Below are 23,991 nucleotides of genomic sequence, written 5' to 3' on the forward strand. Positions count from 1 at the left end.
TGCTATAGAGGCTGTGGGATACGGGGATCATATATCCACATGTGGTGGGAGTGTCCAAAAGTTAGGGATGTATGGAACGAATTGTCCTCTTTGCTGAGTAGGGTATTAGATGAAAGAATCTCTCTCACCTCTGCTCAGGCCCTGCTACATGAAAACATACCGAGACTTAACAAACATATCAACACCTTCATTAGAATTTTATGCACCACAACGAGAATAGCCATAGCTAAGTATTGGAAGGTTGATACTCCATCGTGGTCAGAAGTGTTAGCTAGAATCCACTCGGTATATCTGATGTATGAGTCAGCTGCATTTATACAGAATACAGAAACCCAATTTCAGAAGATCTGGTATTATTGGATAATGGAGAGTAATACATACAAGAGATCTAGAGCAGTTGAGAATGCAGCAAGTTGAAGGAAGGGCAAACAAGGCCAAGATAGAGGTGATAAAAGGATAATTGACAGCTCTGAATAGGATATTATAAAATGAGGCTAGATGAGTAAGATATCTCTAGATAACATAAGAGATAAAGGTACAGTGACGACACACTACTTTCCTTGACTTTTTTTTGTTTTTATTTTTATTATCTTATTTTTTTCTTTTTATTACTCTTATTATTTATGTTCCAGGTTATTAGTAGAATTAACGGTTATGGTTAAGTGACAATAGTTGATGTGATCAAAAACGTTTAACATTGTTACCCCCAATATAAAGATGCTCCCTGGTGAGAATATATCACTATCTGAGAAAAAGATAAGAAACCTTAAGGGAGCATGCGTCGAAAACCAATTGCCCAATCAATAGCTAAACAGACAATGATAAAGCTTGTGCTGGCATGGGTCCTCGATGGTTAAGTTATGGACCTTTATGTAAAGCTTCTTGGGACACTATGCTTTTGGACACTTAAGAGACTTTACAATGAGAGATCTCCCCTACAATGAATCATTTTTCCAACTGTTATATGTTTATATATCTTGTGAAATTTGAAAATCTTAACATGTTTGGCCTGTGTAATTTGACATAAGTTTTTCTCTCTGTCACAGTATTATTGTTGATGTTTTATGGGCAATAATAAAAAAACTATTTAAATTAAAAACATAATTTATGCTTACCTGATAAATTCCTTTCTTCTGTAGTGTGATCAGTCCACGGGTCATCATTACTTCTGGGATATTAACTGCTCCCCTACAGGAAGTGCAAGAGGATTCACCCAGCAGAGTTGCTATATAGCTCCTCCCCTCTACGTCACCTCCAGTCATTCGACCAAGGACCAACGAGAAAGGAGAAGCCAAGGGTGTAGTGGTGACTGGAGTATAATTTAAAAAATATTTACCTGCCTTAAAAAAAAAAACAGGGCGGGCCGTGGACTGATCACACTACAGAAGGAATTTATCAGGTAAGCATAAATTATGTTTTCTTCTGTTAAGTGTGATCAGTCCACGGGTCATCATTACTTCTGGGATACCAATACCAAAGCAAAAGTACACGGATGACGGGAGGGATAGGCAGGCTCTTTATACAGAAGGAACCACTGCCTGAAGAACCTTTCTCCCAAAAATAGCCTCCGAGGAAGCAAAAGTGTCAAATTTGTAAAATTTGGAAAAAGTATGAAGTGAAGACCAAGTTGCAGCCTTGCAAATCTGTTCAACAGAGGCCCCATTCTTAAAGGCCCAAGTGGAAGCCACAGCTCTAGTGGAATGAGCTGTAATTCTTTCAGGAGGCTGCTGTCCAGCAGTCTCATAAGCTAAACGAATTATGCTACGAAGCCAAAAAGAGAGAGAGGTAGCAGAAGCCTTTTGACCTCTCCTCTGACCAGAGTAAACGACAAACAGGGAAGACGTTTGTCGAAAATCTTTAGTTGCCTGTAAATAAAATTTAAGGGCACGAACTACATCCAGATTGTGCAAAAGACGTTCCTTCCTCGAAGAAGGATTTGGGCACAAGGATGGAACAACAATCTCCTGATTGATATTCCTGTTAGTGACTACCTTAGGTAAGAACCCAGGTTTAGTACGCAGAACTACCTTATCCGAGTGAAAAATCAAATAAGGAGAATCACAATGTAAGGCTGATAACTCAGAGACTCTTCGAGCCGAGGAAATAGCCATTAAAAATAGAACTTTCCAAGATAACAACTTTATATCAATGGAATGAAGGGGTTCAAACGGAACGCCCTGTAAAACGTTAAGAACAAGGTTTAAACTCCATGGTGGAGCCACAGCTTTAAACACAGGTTTAATCCTGGCCAAAGCCTGACAAAAAGCCTGAACGTCTGGAACTTCTGACAGACGCTTGTGTAACAGAATGGACAGAGCTGAGATCTGTCCCTTTAAGGAACTAGCGGATAACCCCTTTTCTAAACCTTCTTGTAGAAAAGACAATATCCTAGGAATCCTAACCTTACTCCAAGAGTAACCTTTGGATTCGCACCAATATAGGTATTTACGCCATATTTTATGGTAAATCTTTCTGGTAACAGGCTTCCTAGCCTGTATTAAGGTATCAATAACTGACTCAGAAAAACCACGCTTTGATAAGATCAAGCGTTCAATTTCCAAGCAGTCAGCTTCAGAGAAGTTAGATTTTGATGTTTGAAAGGACCCTGAATCAGAAGGTCCTGTTTCAGAGGTAACGACCAAGGTGGACAGAATGACATGTCCACCAGATCTGCATACCAAGTCCTGCGTGGCCATGCAGGCGCTATTAGAATCACTGATGCTTTCTCCTGTTTGATTCTGGCAATCAATCGAGGAAGCATCGGGAAAGGTGGAAACACATAAGCCATCCTGAAGGTCCATGGTGCTGTCAAGGCATCTATCAGGATCGCTCCCGGATCCCTGGATCTGGACCCGTAGCGTGGAAGCTTGGCGTTCTGTCGAGACGCCATGAGATCTATCTCTGGTTTGCCCCAACGTGGAAGTATTTGGGCAAAGACCTCTGGATGAAGTTCCCACTCCCCCGGATGAAAAGTCTGACGACTTAAGAAATCCGCCTCCCAGTTCTCCATTCCCGGGATGTGGATTGCAGACAGGTGGCAAGAGTGAGACTCTGCCCAGCGAATTATCTTCGATACTTCCATCATTGCTAGGGAGCTTCTTGTCCCTCCCTGATGGTTGATATAAGCTACAGTCGTGATGTTGTCCGACTGGAACCTGATGAACCCCTGAGTTGTTAACTGGGGCCAAGCCAGAAGAGCATTGAGGACTGCTCTCAATTCCAGAATGTTTATTGGAAGGAGACTCTCCTCCTGATTCCATAGTCCCTGAGCCTTCAGAGAATTCCAGACAGCGCCCCAACCTAGTAGGCTGGCGTCTGTTGTTACAATTGACCAGTCTGGCCTGCTGAATGGCATTCCCCTGGACAGATGTGGCCGATAAAGCCACCATAGAAGAGAATTTCTGGTCTCTTGATTCAGATTTAGAGTGGGGGACAAATCTGAGTAATCCCCATTCCACTGACTTAGCATGCACAGTTGCAGTGGTCTGAGATGTAGGCGTGCAAAAGGAACTATGTCCATTGCTGCTACCATTAGTCCGATTACCTCCATGCATTGAGCTACTGACGGGTGTTGAATGGAATGAAGGACACGGCATGCATTTTGAAGTTTTGTTAACCTGTCCTCTGTCAGGTAAATCTTCATTTCTACAGAATCTATCAGAGTCCCCAGGAAGGGAACTCTTGTGAGTGGAAAGAGAGAACTTTTCTCTTCGTTCACTTTCCATCCATGCGACCTTAGAAATGCCAGTACTATCTCTGTATGAGACTTGGCAGTTTGAAAGCTTGAAGCTTGTATCAGTATGTCGTCTAAGTACGGAGCTACTGAAATTCCTCGCGGTCTTAGTACCGCCAGAAGAGTGCCCAGAACCTTTGTGAAGATTCTTGGAGCCGTAGCCAGTCCGAATGGAAGAGCTACAAACTGGTAATGCCTGTCTAAAAAGGCAAACCTTAGATACCGGTAATGACTTCTGTGAATCGGTATGTGAAGGTAAGCATCCTTTAAATCCACTGTGGTCATGTACTGACCCTCTTGGATCATGGGCAAAATTGTTCGAATAGTTTCCATCTTGAACGATGGAACTCTTAGGAATTTGTTTAGGATCTTTAAATCCAAGATTGGCCTGAAGGTTCCCTCTTTTTTGGGAACTACAAACAGATTTGAGTAAAACCCTTGTCCTTGTTCCAACCGCGGAACTGGATGGATCACTCCCATTAATAAAAGATCTTGTACGCAGCGTAGAAACGCTTCCTTCTTTGTTAGGTTTGTTGACAACCTTGACAGATGAAATCTCCCTCTTGGGGGAGAGGATTTGAAGTCCAGAAGGTATCCCTGAGATATGATCTCTAACGCCCAGGGATCCTGAACATCTCTTGCCCAAGCCTGGGCGAAGAGGGAAAGTCTGCCCCCCACTAGATCCGGTCCCGGATCGGGGGCCCTCAATTCATGCTGTCTTAGGGGCAGCAGCAGGTTTTCTGGCCTGTTTGCCCCTGTTCCAGGACTGGTTAGGTTTCCAGCCTTGTCTGTAGCGAGCAACAGCTCCTTCCTGTTTTGGTGCAGAGGAAGTTGATGCTGCTCCTGCTTTGAAATTACGAAAGGAACGAAAATTGGACTGTCTAGCCTTGGCTTTGGCCTTGTCCTGAGGCAGGGCATGACCTTTACCTCCTGTAATGTCAGCAATAATCTCTTTCAAGCCGGGCCCGAATAAGGTCTGCCCTTTGAAAGGAATATTAAGCAATTTAGATTTAGACGTAACATCAGCTGACCAGGATTTCAGCCACAGAGCTCTGCGTGCCTGAATGGCGAATCCTGAATTTTTAGCCGCAAGTTTAGTTAAATGTACTACGGCATCTGAAATAAATGAATTAGCTAACTTAAGGAATTTAAGTTTGTGTGTGATGTCATCTAGTGTGGATGATTGAAGTGTCTCTTCCAGAGACTCAAACCAAAATGCTGCTGCAGCCGTGACAGGCGCAATACATGCAAGAGGTTGCAATATAAACCCTTGTTGAACAAACATTTTCTTAAGGTAACCCTCTAATTTTTTATCCATTGGATCTGAAAAAGCACAGCTATCCTCCACTGGGATAGTGGTACGCTTAGCTAAAGTAGAAACTGCTCCCTCCACCTTAGGGACCATTTGCCATAAGTCCCGTGTGGCGGCGTCTATTGGAAACATTTTTCTGAATATAGGAGGGGGTGAGAAAGGCACACCGGGTCTATCCCACTCCTTAGTAACAATGTCAGTAAGTCTCTTAGGTATAGGAAAAACGTCAGTACTCGTCGGTACCGCAAAATATTTATCCAACCTACACATTTTTTCTGGGATTGCAACTGTGTTACAATCATTCAGAGCCGCTAATACCTCCCCTAGTAACACACGGAGGTTCTCAAGCTTAAATTTAAAATTTGAAATGTCTGAGTCCAGTTTATTTGGATCAGAACCGTCACCCACAGAATGAAGCTCTCCGTCTTCACGTTCTGCAAACTGTGACGCAGTATCAGACATGGCCCTTGCATTATCAGCGCACTCTGTTCTCACCCCAGAGTGATCACGTTTACCTCTTAGTTCTGGTAGTTTAGCCAAAACTTCAGTCATAACAGTAGCCATATCTTGTAATGTGATTTGTAATGGCCGCCCAGATGTACTCGGCGCTACAATATCACGCACCTCCTGAGCGGGAGATGCAGGTACTGACACGTGAGGCGAGTTAGTCGGCATAACTCTCCCCTCGTTGTTTGGTGAAATATGTTCAATTTGTACAGATTGACTGTTTTTTAAAGTAGCATCAATACATTTAGTACATAAATTTCTATTGGGCTCCACTTTGGCATTAACACATATAGCACAGAGATATTCCTCTGAATCAGACATGTTTAACACACTAGCAAATAAACAGCAACTTGGAAATACTTTTCAAAGTAATTTACAAATAATATGAAAACGAACTGTGCCTTTAAGAAGCACAGAAAAAAATTATAACAGTTAAAATAATTAAGTTATAGCATCAATCTTTGTCAGAATATACAGTTTTAGCAAAGGATTGTTCCCCTCAGCAATGATAACTAACCCAGGCAGCAGAAAAAAATACACAAATAAACGTTTTTTTTTTTGTTTTTGTTTTTTATCACAGTCAATACAATCAGCACAGCTCTGCTGTAATGATTACTTCCCTCAAAAAAGGCTTTGGAGATCCCTGAACTCTGTAGAGATGAACCGGATCATGCAGGAAGAAAATGAACCTCTGACTGAGTTTTTTTGATGCATAGTAAAAGCTCCAAAAACGGCCCCTCCCCCACACACATAACAGTGAGAGGGATCAGTGAACTGCTCTAATTTAAATCAAAACTATTGCCAAGTGGAAAAATAGTGCCCAAAACATTTTTTCACCCAGTACCTCAGAGAAAAAAACGTTTTTACATGCCAGCAAAAAAACGTTTTACCTCAATAATTAATTGTCATTTAAAACCTATTGCAAGTCCCTGCAAATTAGGTTAAGTCTATGTATACAGTCTAAAAACCAGGAAGTACCATTCCCCAGAAAACTGAAGTGTAAAATATACATACATGACAGCCTGATATCAGCTACATCTACTGCATTCAAGGCTGAGTTTACATTATAACGGTATGGCAGGATTTTCTCATCAATTCCATGTCAGAAAATAATAAACTGCTACATACCTCTTTGCAGATTAATCTGCCTGCTGTCCCCTGATCTGAAGTTTACCTCTCCTCAGATGGCCGAGAAACAGCAATATGATCTTAACTACTCCGGCTAAAATCATAGAAAAAACTCAGGTAGATTCTTCTTCAAATTCTACCAGAGAAGGAATAACACACTCCAGTGCTATTATAAAATAACAAACTTTTGATTGAAGATATAAAAACTAAATATATCACCATAGTCCTCTCACACATCCTATCTAGTCGTTGGGTGCAAGAGAATGACTGGAGGTGACGTAGAGGGGAGGAGCTATATAGCAACTCTGCTGGGTGAATCCTCTTGCACTTCCTGTAGGGGAGCAGTTAATATCCCAGAAGTAATGATGACCCGTGGACTGATCACACTTAACAGAAGAAATAGAGAATTAGAGCAGGAGACGGAGATGGTGCATGAGCTCCGTACAGTAAAGATAGCAAAGGGATGACCAGCCCAATATATTCCACTAGAAACAGCATTATTCTGCTAGGGGAATGCTTCAAGGTGTGAGTGGTGCCTCAGACAGCTTCCCAGAATGTCTTAGGAGCCGGAGGAGCGGAGGACATTATTGGAGACTTTTTCTCACAGCGGAAGTGCCGGCGCCATCTTGCCTCACCGCATGGCGAAGGAAACTCATGCCGAGCTAACCAGTTTTTAGACCGACTCAGGCAATCTACATGTGAAGGGGTAAGCCGCATATTAGCCCCGTTATAGAAAATTAAAACTGCCGAGTCATCTGTCGCCATAAGAACGGGCTCTGCAGCATAACGCAGTTGGGGTCAGCAAGGAAAAAAATTGAACAACCGTGCTCCCTGCCATCTACTCACTTTCCCACTCTGAATGTGTAGGATGATAGAGCTGAAGCTACGGTGGGCATCAAACAGGAGCCATATTACTATTCCCTCATAGAAAATAGCGGATATAAAGCGAGAAATGCAGCAGTCTGTGACACACGAACAAAGGCCCGGCCTGCAAGTGTGAATGGCATAACTGATTGTTCAGGGACATTTTATATAGGGAAAGCTACCCCAGGATCGAGCAAATGCCTGTTGATACCACCATATAAGAAGGTTTAGAAACGCTACATGAGCTCATGCTTAGACCGGTCCAGAGCTAATAAACTATATATACACCCTGGCTACCAAACACAATTGTGACTCAAGGAGCTTCTGAGATATATAATTAAAACTACATACAGAGACCCATACAGGGTTCCCTGCATCTGAGATTTAGCTACCACCACCCACCTGAAGCTACCTGCTCACATAGCAGGACAAGCTCTCCAGGATGTCTTCTAGACAAGTTAAAATGCCTCTATAGGTAAAACAGCAGCAACTTGTCTACTTTTTAAATCATCTAAATGAGACAAGATACTAGAACCTCCAGAATCAGATGTAGAAGGGACTCTAGACCAATCCTCTTCTGATGGAGCCACTGCAGTGGACCTAATACCGGTCACAAAAGCAGATTTAAAAGATCTGGTGTCCAAACAAGATATTAATATGAACTTTGAAAAAATGTGGACAAAATTAGACTCCATACAATCTACAGTCACTAACAGCCTGGCAGAACTAAAACAAGATATGCAAGAATTAGGTACGAGAGTTGCCACGCTTGAAGATAACGAAAATCTTAAAGAAGAAGCTATGGATAAAGTGTCACAACAAATCCAATATCACAAACAAGAATTAGAAGACCTCCAGGACAAAATGGAGGATTTAGAAAACCGCACAAGAAGATGCAACATCAGACTCAAAAGAGTACCGGAATCCATTGCGCCACCTGATTTGCAGAATTACCTGAAACAGTTATTCATGGCCATCACAGGGCACAATGAGGAGGATACATTTCAACTTGAGAGCACATTGAGCCCTTAAAGCCAAACCCAAAGGGGATTATCCGCCGAGAGACGTTATAGTAAAGCTACTATGTTTTCCAGATAAAGAAGCGGTACTCTCGGCGGCAAGAAAGAATCCAACCTTTAAGTTCCAGGGCACAGTGATTCAGTTTTACCAGGACTTATGTGTGCGAACACTTCAGAGAAGGAACTCTATGAGGCCCTTAGCTTTGTTACTTCGCAAAAACCAAATACCCTACAGATGGGGATTCTGATTTGCCGTACACATACAACACGAAGGAAGGGCAATGCCAATCAAAAACCGACAAGATATTCCCGAGATCTGTTCCTACCTGAACTTGGAATCCCCAGACCTTCCATCTCTTGACCAGAGCTCAGAAGGGGACACCAACTCACAACCGGATAAGACCTACAAAAGGGCCAAATGGTTACGGTACAGAAGAAGAGGCCGAAGTAGACTCTTGATCCGCATAGCAGGGATGTCGTTAATACACGGACCAACTGAAAGGCAGCTCGCTGATCAGATGAGTATAATTGTTTGAACTTTAACTTTTTTTTTTCCCCTTACAGTTTTGCCTACAGGTGAGACACCCTCACCGACTATGAGAGACAGTGGACTAAGACATTCCACCCCTGGCCTTTAGAGACAGGGTAGTGTCCCAGAACTTGGGGATTTACACAATACATCAAGACATTGAATAGATATGTATGTGACTGTCTTTTGCTATGAAGAGACTACCTTTATCACCATAGAGGGACACGAGACCTTGGGCACAAGATGTTGTTTTAGACCTGGTGGGGGGGATAAACAAAGGGGGGTAGAAGTGGAAATCAAGGGAAAATTGGAAAAAGGATAAAAAAGATAAAAGGAAGGAGGGGGGAAAAAAAAAAGGGGGGAAGAAAGGGGAAAAAGACAACAACTCCCCAATACTTACCAAAATGTTTCTACCCTCTGCTTTAATTTCACACTGGTTAACCTTTGTTCTTATGTCAAATGTTTTAAGCTGATATACTGCACAACTAGTTATGGTTGTATTTCTTTTAGTCGCATGTCTACAATTTGGGTTTTGAACCTACATTTTTACTGTTTTCTGTTCAAATTGTTAAATGGGTTTTGTTTGATTGTGTGGTTATGTGGTTTACAGCAGGTATCCAGATAAATTATAGATACCAGAAAATATGACCTCTTTTGCTTCCCCCTACATTCTGGCATAGACAATTCCCTACCCACTTCCATTCTGCAACAGAACAGAAAAAGAGAGGAGTCTCGATTCTCATACACTCCTCCTTGCAGTTTGAGACAGAAGGAACTATAAGAGATCCTGAGGGGAGATTTCTCATGGTTAGGGGCCGCATACAAGACACAAAAGTCACCTTATGTAACATATACGCTCCAAATGAAAGCCAACACTCCTTCTTTCAACATATCTCTCATCTGCTGACACAATGGTCTCACTCTAGAATACTACTTTGGCGTGACTGTAATATCAATATTGTTACCCAAGGGGTTGGAGGCAGCGCTAAACCCACACACAAACAACTTAGGCAGTACTCAATAGTGAAGTCGATACAAGAGTCACTTTCCGATCATAAATTACTAGACACTTGGGAAACACTATACGGCACGACCACGGACCATACATTTTACTCACATGCCCATAACACCTACACAAGACTGGATTACATCTGGGATTAGTCAGATTTTGATCCCAAAAATAATTAACTCCAATATCCACCCATGTGTTTGGTCAGACCACTCGATAGTCCAATTAACAATGACAGGTATAATCAACTTCCAACAACATAAATCTTGGACATTCGATCCATCCATTTTAAAACATACACAATTCCATGCAGAAGTAGGGAAACTCATGGAGGAATTCTGGTATTTTAACAAAAAACACCACAACCAACCTGGTTAACTCTTTGGCGGCACATAAACCTTTTATTCAGGGGATAATAATAAAAGAAAAATCTAGGATTATCAAATTAGCAAACAAGACCATTGACCAACTTCACTTAGATATTATGACTCTAGAGGCTCAACACAAAAGCACACAATCCAGCACTACATTCAGAATTCTTCAAACTAAGAGAAAACTACAGTACTGACAAAAATTTTGAATGACTCTGCAATGAGAGCTATTCAAAATCTAAAAGCTAATTATTTCCTATATTCCAATAAGCCAGACAGATACTTAGCCAATAAACTACGGAACAGGACGAAACTATATTCAATACCCAGACTACATACACAGGCTGGAACTCAGACGTCAAATCCCCAGGATATTTCCAACACTTTTGCTAGCTATTATGAAAAGTTATATGATGGACAAAAAGTAAACAATAACGACCAGACGCAATTACTTTTAACACGATTCCTACAACACGCAAAACTTCACACCATTACGCCCGAGGAAAGAGAGGCCCTAAACGCTGAGATTTCAACACAAGAAATCCTCACAATAATCAATGACTTAAAATCAGGTAAAGCTGCAGGCCCTGACGGCTTATCTAGGGAATATTATAAACTGTTTAAGACATCCTTGGTACCCCATTTGCAGAAATTTTGCAACGACATAATGCAAGGCACTGACATCCCTATAGATATACTTATCCCCAAACCAGGGAAGGACCCTGCTAGATGTCAGAGCTACAGGCCTATTTCTCTGATAAACCAGGATCTCAAGATCCTGACAAAGATTCTGGCAAACAGACTCCCGGTAATACTCCCCCGACTGATCCACTCAGACCAAGTGGGCTTCATTAAAAGGTAGGGAAGCCCCTGATAATGTTTGTAGAACAGTGGACCTGACTGAATATTTGAAACGGACGGGGACGCCTTCTCTGCTTCTTTCCCTGGATGCGGAGAAGGCATTTGATCGCATAGACTGGAATCATATGTTTAAGACACTTTCTATAAAGGGATTTAGAGGTCCATTCATGCAAGCACTCAAGGGCATATATTCTACCCCACAAGCCACTATTAGTGCAGCAGGTTTCCCATCTAGAACCATTGACATAAAAAACGGGACCAGACAGGGGTGCCCCCTATCGCCACTGCCGTTTGCCTTGTGCATCGAGCCTCTGGCAGCATCCATCAGGAACACCAAAGATATAAAGGGGGTAACAGTCAAAAACTCAGAGTATAAACTTTTGCTTTTCGCAGATGACATCTTGCTAACTTTGACCAACCCATTACATTCCCTGACTAACCTTTACCGGGTCTTACAGGACTTTGCAGAAATTTCGGGATACAAAGGTGAACGCGCATAAGTGTGAGGCGTTGCCACTAACACTCCCCCCCCCCCCCACACTCGAAAATTAATAGAAGTTAACTTTGATATTAAATGGGTCAAAGACTCTCTCACATACTTAGGGGTCAAACTCTCAGAGTCATATGATAGCCTATACAAACTAAATTACACCCCACTTTACAATTCTATAAGACGAGACCTGAGGACTTGGAAAAAGGGCACGTTCTCGTGGTATGGCTGCCTTTCATCCATTAAAATGAATGTACTCCCTAGGATCCTATACCTCTTTAGAGTGCTCCCGAACAAGATCCCTTAAACTACAAAAATTACAATCAGACCTCATTTCCTTTCTGCGGGGAGAGGGTAGGGCAAGAATAGCCTCATATACTTTAACCAGACATAGACGGCTGGGAGGAGTGGGTGTACCGAACTTACAGGACTATTATTACGCAGCCAGATTAGCAAAAGCCTCACTACTTCACAAACCAACACAGGACATTGTCTGGACAAGAATTGAGATGGATATAATGGGAATAGAAAATTCAGATGATCTCTTGTGGGACTCAGGGAAAGCCTCAGACCAGAGTACCTTTAGACTCTCCTCGACTGTAGATACATTGACACACTGGAAAATGATTACCAAACACTCAGATGCTCCCATCAAGAACATGGGTTAAACCTCTCCGATCTTTACTCCCGAAGGAGATGCATAGACTAGTGGGTAAGTGGGCTAATAAGGGTCTATATAGGGTTGCAGACTTCATTGTCTCAAATAATAACATTTACCCACCTACAGGAAAAATTACACCCACACAAATTGCATTGGTTCCTATACCTACAAATTTCATCAGTCCTTAAATATGGGGTAGCTTTGGGCAAACACCCATTTACGGCCCTAGAGAATATATGTTTAAACCCAAATAGGGAAAAACGCATTATCTCTAAATTATACATAGCAATTCAGGACATAAACCACACCTCAAAATCACCTATAGCATTAAAGTGGGAGGAGGATGGGACTGACCAGCTCCCACAAAATGAATGGGACCAGATATTCTTTTATTCCTGCAGAGGGCCTAATCAGCGCAGACCTCAGGGAAAATTGCATAAAAACAGCATTTCGGTGGTACCTAACTCCTCTGAGACCATCCCATTATTCTCTTAACAAATCAAAACTATGTTACAGAGGTTGTGGAGAACAAGGTTCCTATAGACATATGTGGTGGTACTGTAACTGCATAAAAGATATCTGGCAGCAGATTAATGACCTCCTTAGTAAGGTTCTAGATGAAAAACATAATTTATGCTTACCTGATAAATTCCTTTCTTCTGTTGTGTGATCAGTCCACGGGTCATCATTACTTCTGGGATATAACTCCTCCCCAACAGGAAATGCAAGAGGATTCACCCAGCAGAGCTGCATATAGCTCCTCCCCTCTACGTCAGTCCCAGTCATTCGACCAAGAATCAACGAGAAAGGAGTAACCAAGGGTGAAGTGGTGACTGGAGTATAATTTAAAAGATATTTACCTGCCTTAAAACAGGGCGGGCCGTGGACTGATCACACAACAGAAGAAAGGAATTTATCAGGTAAGCATAAATTATGTTTTCTTCTGTTATGTGTGATCAGTCCACGGGTCATCATTACTTCTGGGATACCAATACCAAAGCAAAAGTACACGGATGACGGGAGGGATAGGCAGGCTCATTATACAGAAGGAACCACTGCCTGAAGAACCTTTCTCCCAAAAATAGCCTCCGAAGAAGCAAAAGTGTCAAATTTGTAAAATTTGGAAAAAGTATGAAGCGAAGACCAAGTTGCAGCCTTGCAAATCTGTTCAACAGAGGCCTCATTCTTAAAGGCCCAAGTGGAAGCCACAGCTCTAGTGGAGTGAGCTGTAATTCTTTCAGGAGGCTGCTGTCCAGCAGTCTCATAGGCTAAACGTATTATGCTACGAAGCCAAAAAGAGAGAGAGGTAGCAGAAGCTTTTTGACCTCTCCTCTGTCCAGAATAAACGACAAACAGGGAAGAAGTTTGGCGAAAATCTTTAGTTGCCTGCAAGTAGAACTTGAGGGCACGAACTACATCCAGATTGTGTAGAAGACGTTCCTTCTTTGAAGAAGGATTTGGGCACAAGGATGGAACAACAATCTCTTGATTGATGTTCCTGTTAGTGACTACCTTAGGTAAGAACCCAGGTTTAGTACGCAGAACTACCTTGTCTGAGTGAAAAATCAGATAAGGAGAATCACAATGTAAGGCTGATAACTCAGAGACTCTTCGAGCCGAGGAAATAGCCATTAAAAACAGAACTTTCCAAGATAACAATTTTATATCAATGGAATGAAGGGGTTCAAACGGAACACCCTGTAAAACGTTAAGAACTAAGTTTAAACTCCATGGCGGAGCAACAGCTTTAAACACAGGCTTGATCCTAGCTAAAGCCTGACAAAAGGCCTGGACGTCTGGATTTTCTGACAGACGCCTGTGTAACAAGATGGACAGAGCTGAAATCTGTCCCTTTAATGAACTAGCTGATAAACCCTTTTCTAAACCTTCTTGTAGAAAAGACAATATCCTAGCGATCCTAACCTTACTCCAGGAGTAACCTTTGGATTCGCACCAGTATAGGTATTTACGCCATATTTTATGGTAAATCCTTCTGGTAACAGGCTTCCTAGCCTGTATCAGGGTATCAATAACCGACTCAGAAAAACCACGTTTTGATAAAATCAAGCGTTCAATTTCCAAGCAGTCAGCTTCAGAGAAGTTAGATTTTGATGTTTGAATGGACCCTGTATCAGAAGGTCCTGTCTTAGAGGTAGAGACCAAGGCGGACAGGATGACATGTCCACTAGATCTGCATACCAAGTCCTGCGTGGCCATGCAGGCGCTATTAGAATCACTGATGCTCTCTCCTGTTTGATTTTGGCAATCAATCGAGGAAGCAGCGGGAAGGGTGGAAACACATAAGCCATCCCGAAGTTCCAAGGTGCTGTCAAAGCATCTATCAGAACCGCTCCCGGATCCCTGGATCTGGACCCGTAGCGAGGAAGTTTGGCGTTCTGGCGAGACGCCATGAGATCTATCTCTGGTTTGCCCCAACGTCGAAGTATTTGGGCAAAGACCTCCGGATGAAGTTCCCACTCCCCCGGATGAAAAGTCTGGCGACTCAAGAAATCCGCCTCCCAGTTCTCCACTCCCGGGATGTGGATTGCTGACAGGTGGCAAGAGTGAGACTCTGCCCAGCGAATTATCCTTGATACTTCCATCATTGCTAGGGAGCTTCTTGTCCCTCCCTGATGGTTGATGTAAGCTACAGTCGTGATGTTGTCCGACTGAAACCTGATGAACCCCCGAGTTGTTAATTGGGGCCAAGCCAGAAGGGCATTGAGAACTGCTCTCAATTCCAGAATGTTTATTGGAAGGAGACTCTCCTCCTGATTCCATAGTCCCTGAGCCTTCAGAGAATTCCAGACAGCGCCCCAACCTAGTAGGCTGGCGTCTGTTGTTACAATTGTCCAGTCTGGCCTGCTGAATGGCATCCCCCTGGACAGGTGTGGCCGATAAAGCCACCATAGAAGAGAATTTCTGGTCTCTTGATTCAGATTCAGAGTAGGGGACAAATCTGAGTAATCCCCATTCCACTGACTTAGCATGCACAATTGCAGCGGTCTGAGGTGTAGGCGTGCAAAAGGTACTATGTCCATTGCCGCTACCATTAAGCCGATCACCTCCATGCATTGAGCTACTGACGGGTGTTGAATGGAATGAAGGACACGGCATGCATTTTGAAGCTTTGTTAACCTGTCTTCTGTCAGGTAAATCTTCATTTCTACAGAATCTATAAGAGTCCCCAAGAATGGAACTCTTGTGAGAGGAAAAAGAGAACTCTTCTTTTCGTTCACTTTCCATCCATGCGACCTTAGAAATGCCAGAACTAGCTCTGTATGAGACTTGGCAGTTTGAAAGCTTGAAGCTTGTATTAGAATGTCGTCTAGGTACGGAGCTACCGAAATCCCTCGCGGTCTTAGTACCGCCAGAAGGGCACCCAGAACCTTTGTGAAGATTCTTGGAGCCGTAGCCAATCCGAATGGAAGAGCTACAAACTGGTAGTGCCTGTCTAAGAAGGCAAACCTTAGATACCGGTGATGATCTTTGTGGATCGGTATGTGAAGGTAAGCATCTTTTAAATCCACTGTGGTCATGTACTGACCCTTTTGGATCATGGGTAAGATTGTCCGAATAGTTTCCATTTTGAACGATGGAACTCTTAGGAATTTGTTTAGAATCTTTAAATCTAAGATTGGCCTGAAAGTTCCCTCTTTTTTGGGAACCACAAACAGGTTTGAGTAGAACCCTTGTCCTTGTTCCGACCGCGGAACCGGATGGATCACACCCATTAATAACAGATCTTGTACACAGCGTAGAAACGCTTCTTTCTTTATCTGGTTTGTTGACAACCTTGACAGATGAAATCTCCCTCTTGGGGGAGATAATTTGAAGTCTAGAAGGTATCCCTGAGATATGATCTCTAGTGCCCAGGGATCCTGAACATCTCTTGCCCAGGCCTGGGCGAAGAGAGAAAGTCTGCCCCCCACTAGATCCGGTCCCGGATCGGGGGCTTTCGGTTCATGCTGTCTTTGGGGCAGCAGCAGGTTTCCTGGCCTGCTTGCTCTTGTTCCAGGACTGGTTAGGCTTCCAGCCTTGCCTGTAACGAGCAACAGCTCCTTCCTGTTTTGGTGCAGTGGAGGTTGATGCTGCTCCTGTTTTGAAATTCCGAAAGGGACGAAAATTAGACTGTCTAGCCTTAGCTTTGGCTTTGTCTTGAGGTAGGGCGTGGCCCTTACCTCCTGTAATGTCAGCGATAATTTCTTTCAAACCGGGCCCAAATAAAGACTGCCCCTTGAAAGGTATATTAAGTAATTTGGACTTAGAAGTAACATCAGCTGACCAGGATTTTAGCCACAGCGCCCTACGTGCCTGTATGGCGAATCCTGAGTTCTTAGCCGTAAGCTTGGTTAAATGTACTACGGCCTCCGAAATGAATGAATTAGCTAGTTTAAGGACTCTAAGCCTGTCCGAAATGTCGTCTAGCGTAGATGAACTAAGGTTCTCTTCCAGAGACTCAATCCAAAATGCTGCCGCAGCCGTAATCGGCGCGATACATGCAAGGGGTTGCAATATAAAACCTTGTTGAACAAACATTTTCTTAAGGTAACCCTCTAATTTTTTATCCATTGGATCTGAAAAAGCACAGCTATCCTCCACCGGGATAGTGGTACGCTTAGCTAAAGTAGAAACTGCTCCCTCCACCTTAGGGACCGTTTGCCATAAGTCCCGAGTGGTGGCGTCTATTGGAAACATCTTTCTAAATATTGGAGGGGGTGAGAACGGCACACCGGGTCTATCCCACTCCTTAGTAACAATTTCAGTTAGTCTCTTAGGTATAGGAAAAACGTCAGTACTCGCCGGTACCGCAAAGTATTTATCCAACCTACACAGTTTCTCTGGTATTGCAACGGTGTTACAATCATTGAGAGCTGCTAAGACCTCCCCTAGTAATACACGGAGGTTCTCCAATTTAAATTTAAAATTTGAAATATCTGAATCCAATCTGTTTGGATCAGAACCGTCACCCACAGAATGAAGCTCTCCGTCCTCATGCTCTGCAAGCTGTGACGCAGTATCAGACATGGCCCTAGTATTGTCAGCGCACTCTGTTCTCACCCCAGAGTGATCACGCTTGCCTCTTAGTTCTGGTAATTTAGACAAAACTTCAGTCATAACAGTAGCCATATCTTGTAATGTTATCTGTAATGGCCGCCCAGATGTACTAGGCGCCATAATATCACGCACCTCCCGGGCGGGAGATGCAGGTACTGCCGCGTGAGGCGAGTTAGTCGGCATAACTCTCCCCTCGCTGTTTGGTGAAATTTGTTCACATTGTACAGATTGACTTTTATTTAAAGTAGCATCAATACAGTTAGTACATAAATTTCTATTGGGCTCCACCTTGGCATTGGAACAAATGACACAGATATCTTCCTCTGAGTCAGACATGTTTAACACACTAGCAATAAACTTGCAACTTGGTTATAATCTTTTTTAGCAAAAACGTACTGTGCCTCAAAGAGGTACTAAACGATTAAATGACAGTTGAAATAATGAACTGAAAAACAGTTATAGCATCAAACTTTAAAACAACACAACTTTTAGCAAAGGTTTGTTCCCATTAGTAAAATAACAATAATTAAATTTGACATAAAAATTACAGAGCAACGTTTTTATTCACAGTCAATATAAAATTCTCACAGCTCTGCTGAGAGAATCTACCTCCCTCCAAAGAAGTTTGAAGACCCCTGAGATCTGTCAGAGATGAACCGGATCATGCAGGAAATATAAGAGTAACTGACTGGAATTTTTTGATGCGTAGCAAAGAGCGCCAAAAACGGCCCCTCCCCCTCACACACAGCAGTGAAGAGAAACGAAACTGTCACAATTAAAAGCAAACAACTGCCAAGTGGAAAATAATGCCCAAATATTTATTCACTCAGTACCTCAGCAATGTAAACGATTCTACATTCCAGCAAAAACGTTTAACATGATAAATACTTATTAAAAGGATTAGTGACTTTTAACAGAGTAGTTCCGGTGAAATACCATCCCCAGAATACTGAAGTGTATACATACATGTCATTATAACGGTATGGCAGGATTTTCTCATCAATTCCATTCAGAAAATAAAAACTGCTACATACCTCAATGCAGATTCATCTGCCCGCTGTCCCCTGATCTGAAGCTTTTACCTCCCTCAGATGGCCGAGAACAGCAATATGATCTTAACTACTCCGGTTAAAATCATAGTAAAAAAACTCTGGCAGATTCTTCCTCAAACTCTGCCAGAGAAGTAATAACACGCTCCGGTGCTATTGTAAAATAACAAACTTTTGATTGAAGTCATAAAAACTAAGTATAATCACCATAGTCCTCTCACACATCCTATCTAGTCGTTGGGTGCAAGAGAATGACTGGGACTGACGTAGAGGGGAGGAGCTATATGCAGCTCTGCTGGGTGAATCCTCTTGCATTTCCTGTTGGGGAGGAGTTATATCCCAGAAGTAATGATGACCCGTGGACTGATCACACATAACAGAAGAAAGATAGTTTTGACTATGACTCAAGCACTCCTGAATAGTGAGGTTCCCCATCTGAACTCCATAATTAACAAACTCATCAAAATTAGCTGCACGGCTACTAGAGTGTGCATAGCGAGACATTGGAAGAAAGGCCCTCCGACATGGCAAGAAGTACTGGATAAGATAAATGATATTTATCTAATGTCTGAAAGGGTGGCCTGGATTCAAGGGGAGACAGAATGATTTAATAAAATATGGTTTTACTGGATTATGCACAGATCCTCAAAAGATAAGCGATAGGTGCTACACACAGAGGGCCTGAGTAGGCATTGTTATTCTGGATACTAGATAATATTGAGCTATAAGATCATTTCTGAGGCGATACGTAGATTTATAGTTTAGAGTCTAGACCATAAACACTGACCACAATTTATTTATCTGTTTATTTTTATTTCCTTTTTTTTTTATATATATTTGTTATCATGATTTTATTTATTTGCAAAGTTCATTGGAGTTTCTGTTCAACATTTAACATATGCAAAATGTTTCTGTAATCAATAGAGACAATGCATCGTCTGGGACAATGTGCCTATTGCTATCAGGGTTAAAAAGTCAACATCGGAACAGCGTTCCGATGTAGACAAAATGAAATCACGCGATCATGCAAAAGATCGCAAGATTTCAATTATGGGATCGGGTCTGGGGGGCGTTCCTAAGATGCTAGGAACGCCCTCCAGACCGCGATCAAATCCTGCAAGCCTAGTAGGCTTCAGGACAGCCGTTTGCGATGACGTTGTATTCCGTCATAACGGCTTTAAAGCCCAGTGCCGTTGTGACGGAATACAACGGCATAACGGCATTAAAAGGTTAATGGTGTATAACTGCTCTATGGAAACAAATAAAAGAATTTCAACATACAATAGAGAATTAGTATATCTGAATATGAATTCTTGTGGGTAAAAGCAATATGCAATTCTGCCCTTGAAGTAATAATAATAATATTATTATGGACACACAAGAATATATTGTATTGTAAATGGGGCAATCACAGTTATGTAAAAATAAGTTGGAAAAGTACTGCCCTATTAGTCTTTTTCTGCACTCCTAGATGCCATTATTATTGTAAGGATATCCATGCATAATTAAATGTCATGTGATGTAACAAACCAATACTATTGTTGTTCTCAGGGTAGCTAGGATGCAGAAATCCTACAAACAATATAAAGGTAATTAAATGAAATATGATAAAAATAAAGCCAGTCAATAGATTCAATGCATCTTTACAGTTTTAGTATTGTTAAAATCCAGTATAAGAAGAAATAAGTCCAGAAACGCGTAGTCAAATGGAATTGTTGTTGAAAGTAATACTTAATGACAACATGGTGATTAAACAATCATACCCAGTATGTACATCACGCCTAGATATAATTGGCATTCAGATGGTTTAGCAGTTATGAGGATGGAATCTGACTGTAAAATGTCACACATATAAATGAGCATTTCCCTTACACAGTGAACAAAGTGGTTAATTCACTTAAAAGGACATTGTACACTAGATTGTTCTTTGCATAAATGTTTTGTAGATTATCCATTTATATAGCCCATCTGGGAGTGTTTTTGTAATAATGTTTAGTTTTGCTGATGTTTTAATAACATTGTGCTGATTTTCAGACTCCTAACCAAGCCCAAAAGTTTTAGATGTATACTGATGTATGCAGCTCCTGTTTGAATAATCTGACTTTTCATATGCAGGGTAGGAGGGTCTGCTCTTCCTGCTTTCCCAGCCCCTTTTACCGGGTGTCCCAGCCTAACCTCATCAACAGTGCTAAACTTTGAGCTTTTAAGTAAGTTTTTAAAAGGTTTTATACTGGACTTTTAGATTAGTATATGTGCATATTCTTCTTTATAGTAGAGTCTATTACATGCAGGTATATGAAAATTGGTGTACACTGTTCCTTTAAGAGTTGTGAAAGGGCTACTAAATGTGTCAATTTCAGGCGGCTTCCAAGTTTCTATCCCAGTTTAACACGCAAAAAGGCCTTTTCAGAAATATTTCTGTAAAAAATCATTTGACTCTTTGGGCTTTTAATGCAGGGATCCATTTTGCATTGTGATCACAAGAAAAGCACGCTGACCAATTCAGCCAGAGAGCAAAGAAAAAATAAATTTCAGGAGAAAATTCCCAATATATTGTAAACTTCCCCTTAGTTATTAAAGCACAATGCAGAAATACAAAACAGTCAATCCCTAAAGGCATAAATAATACAAATAAAAATTACGCACACATGGTTCATTTGTATCACTACCTTGATGAGGTCCAGGTCATCAGCACGGCACAGCATGAGGTCAAAGCCAAGTTTTGCCATCTCTGCACAAAAGGAAAAGAACACTCAGTGAGTGCTGTGATTTACATTAGATATCTCCCCACCCCATGATATTTATACTAGAGACTCCTCCCCCATGGGAATTACACTACAACCCTCACCCCCTGTGATATTTTTACTAGAGACTCCTCCCCCATGGGAAATACACTACAGCCCCCACCCCGTGATATTTATACTAGAAACTCCTCCCCCATGGGAATTACACTACAGTCCCCACCCCCTGTAATATTTATACTAGAGACTCCTCCCCCATGGGAAATTACACTACAGCCCCTACCCCCTGTAATATTTATATTAGAGACTCCTCCCCCATGGGAAATTACACTACAGCCCCCACCCCCTGTGAAATTTATACTAGAGACTCCTCCCCCATGGGACTTACACTACAGCCCCCACCCCCTGTGATATTTACACTAGAGACTATTCCCCATGGGAATTACACTAGAACCCCCACCCCTGTGGGATTAATACTAGAGCCTCCTCCCCCATGGGAATTACACTACAGCCCCCACCCCCTGTGGGATTTATACTAGAGACTCCTCCCCATGGGAATTACACTAGAGCCCCCCACACTCTAAAACACACCTTTCACTTTAAGGTCTGTCTGTGATTCTTTTAATGAGGACAGTTGGTCATGAAGTGGGGGGTAAACCCTGTAACCATATAAACAGAAAGACATCAGTGTTCAATAACAAGGAGCTACATTAATGACCATCACAGGGACCACTGGTCATTTGACATTACAGCAAGAGCCCCTTCAGCTGCCACTGTACATTAAAGGGACAGTCTAATCCAAAATAAACTTTCAGTATTCAGATAGGGCATGTAATTTTAAATATTTTTCCAATTTACTTCTATCACCAATTTTACTTTGTTCTCTTGGTATTCTTAGTTGAAAGCTAAACCTGGGAGGTTCATATGCGAATTTCTAAGCCCTTGAAGGCCGCCTCTTATCTCAGGGCACTTTGACCGTTTTTCACCACTAGAGGGTGTTAGTTCATGTGTTTCATCTAGATAACACTGTGCTCACGCACGTGGAGTTCCTAGGAATGCAAGTCTGTCAAAAGAACTGAAATAAGGGGCAGTTTGCAGAGGCTTGGATACAAAATAATCACAGAGGTAAAAAAGTGTATTAATATAACAGTGTTGGTTATGCAAAACTAGGGAATGGGTAATAAAGGGATAATCTTTCTTTTAAAACAATAAACATTCTGGTGTAGACTGTCCCTTTAAATATGTCATATACAGGTTAGGAGACAAGCATGTCCTACAGGGATTGGGGACAAATGTCCTACAGGGTTAGGGGACAAGAAAGTCACATAGGGTTAAAGAACAGTTTAGTGAGCCAAGTGGTGTTTTAACTCACCTGTAACTTCTGGGGTGCAGCAGTTTGTCTGGGTGCTCATGCAACTATAATCATGATATTATTGTTGTCTACATACGTTACAGACCACCACCACCCACTAGTGACATAAAGACTACAAACACAAGCAAGACCCCAGAAAAATAAACCACACAATGAAGTAGACATCAGTCACACCTTCCATATGACATACATGGGTGTAACGCTGCATTACCAGTGCTTATACCTAGTGTAATGTGATAATATAGACAGCTACCAGGAATAATCTATGCAAATATGCTTAGCAACAGAGATTACCGGGCACAGATCCACTCCAGGACTTCCAGGCGATGCGCTGAGGGGGTGCATAGCAACTCAAGCATGCTTTGTGGCTCTGTAAGATAAATACCCTCCAGACACGGGCAAGACATCCTCTGCACATGAAACAAATATTTCATAACGTCAGCGGAGGGGCCGGAACCAATTGTTACAGCAGAACACTACAACTTCTGGAAGTCTGTCCCATACTTTAACCACCCTTTCTTTAAAGCACTTCCTAAAACTGCTCCTGAGTTGCTGGCACGAGACTGCTGATTGGATCACCATCAGTGTCTGCTTGGGGCAAGCAATTCTCTGTGGCTCCTGAGAGGTACTTTAAAGGGATATGAAACAAAATGTTTCTTTCATGATTCAAATAGAAGATATTCTTCTAAACAGCTTTCCAATTTACTTGTATTAGCTAATTTGTTTTGTTCTCTTGCAATCCTTTGTTGAAAAGAATACCTAGCCTGGCTCTAGAGCAGCAAAGCACTACTGGGAGCTAGCTGCTAATTGGTGTCTGCACATTTATGCCTCTTGTTATTGGCCTACTTGATTTGTTCAGCTAGCTCCCAGTAGTGTAATGCTGCTCCTTATTATATGCTCTGTGTGAATAATGAAAGAAACATTTTGGGCTTCATGTAATTTAAATGCGTTTTAATTCCTTTGCAGGGTCAATAATAATATAACCTCTACCTGCCTCATTAAGGCCTTAATACCGGACTACTTTCAATTCACAAATATAGTGCACATCTTATAGCATTGGGTGCATAACGGGGAAATATGTCTAAAAACAAACGTTACATGTCTTATAAAGCAGTAGGGGGCCCGGTTACCATCTGATGTAGCCCCATACATGAGATTATATACAGAAATGGTGGACTCGTTAGCTTACATGATTAGAGGGTATATGAGGAGCAGCTTGCTAGGAGGGTGAGGGATATGCGGCACAAAAATAAGTTATGGCAAACTATAAGCTGAACAGGTTTGTCT

At 42.0% G+C, this 23,991-nt stretch overlaps 1 protein-coding gene across 1 annotated transcript in view; it reads right to left on the reverse strand.

Moving 5' to 3' along the window:
• HAUS7 (HAUS augmin like complex subunit 7) overlaps positions 1-23,991 on the reverse strand; it is a 58,921-nt gene that overhangs the window by 31,683 nt on the left and 3,247 nt on the right. The window contains exons 2-4 of the mRNA XM_053695418.1: positions 22,999-23,114; positions 21,924-21,991; positions 21,261-21,322 (exon numbers count right to left, since the gene is read on the reverse strand). Of these exons, the coding sequence (XP_053551393.1) occupies positions 21,261-21,322; positions 21,924-21,991; positions 22,999-23,114 (246 nt within the window). The remainder of the gene's footprint in view (positions 1-21,260; positions 21,323-21,923; positions 21,992-22,998; positions 23,115-23,991) is intronic.

Source organism: Bombina bombina, chromosome 12 (assembly GCF_027579735.1).
Source record: "Bombina bombina isolate aBomBom1 chromosome 12, aBomBom1.pri, whole genome shotgun sequence".
NCBI classification, from domain to species: domain Eukaryota; kingdom Metazoa; phylum Chordata; class Amphibia; order Anura; family Bombinatoridae; genus Bombina; species Bombina bombina.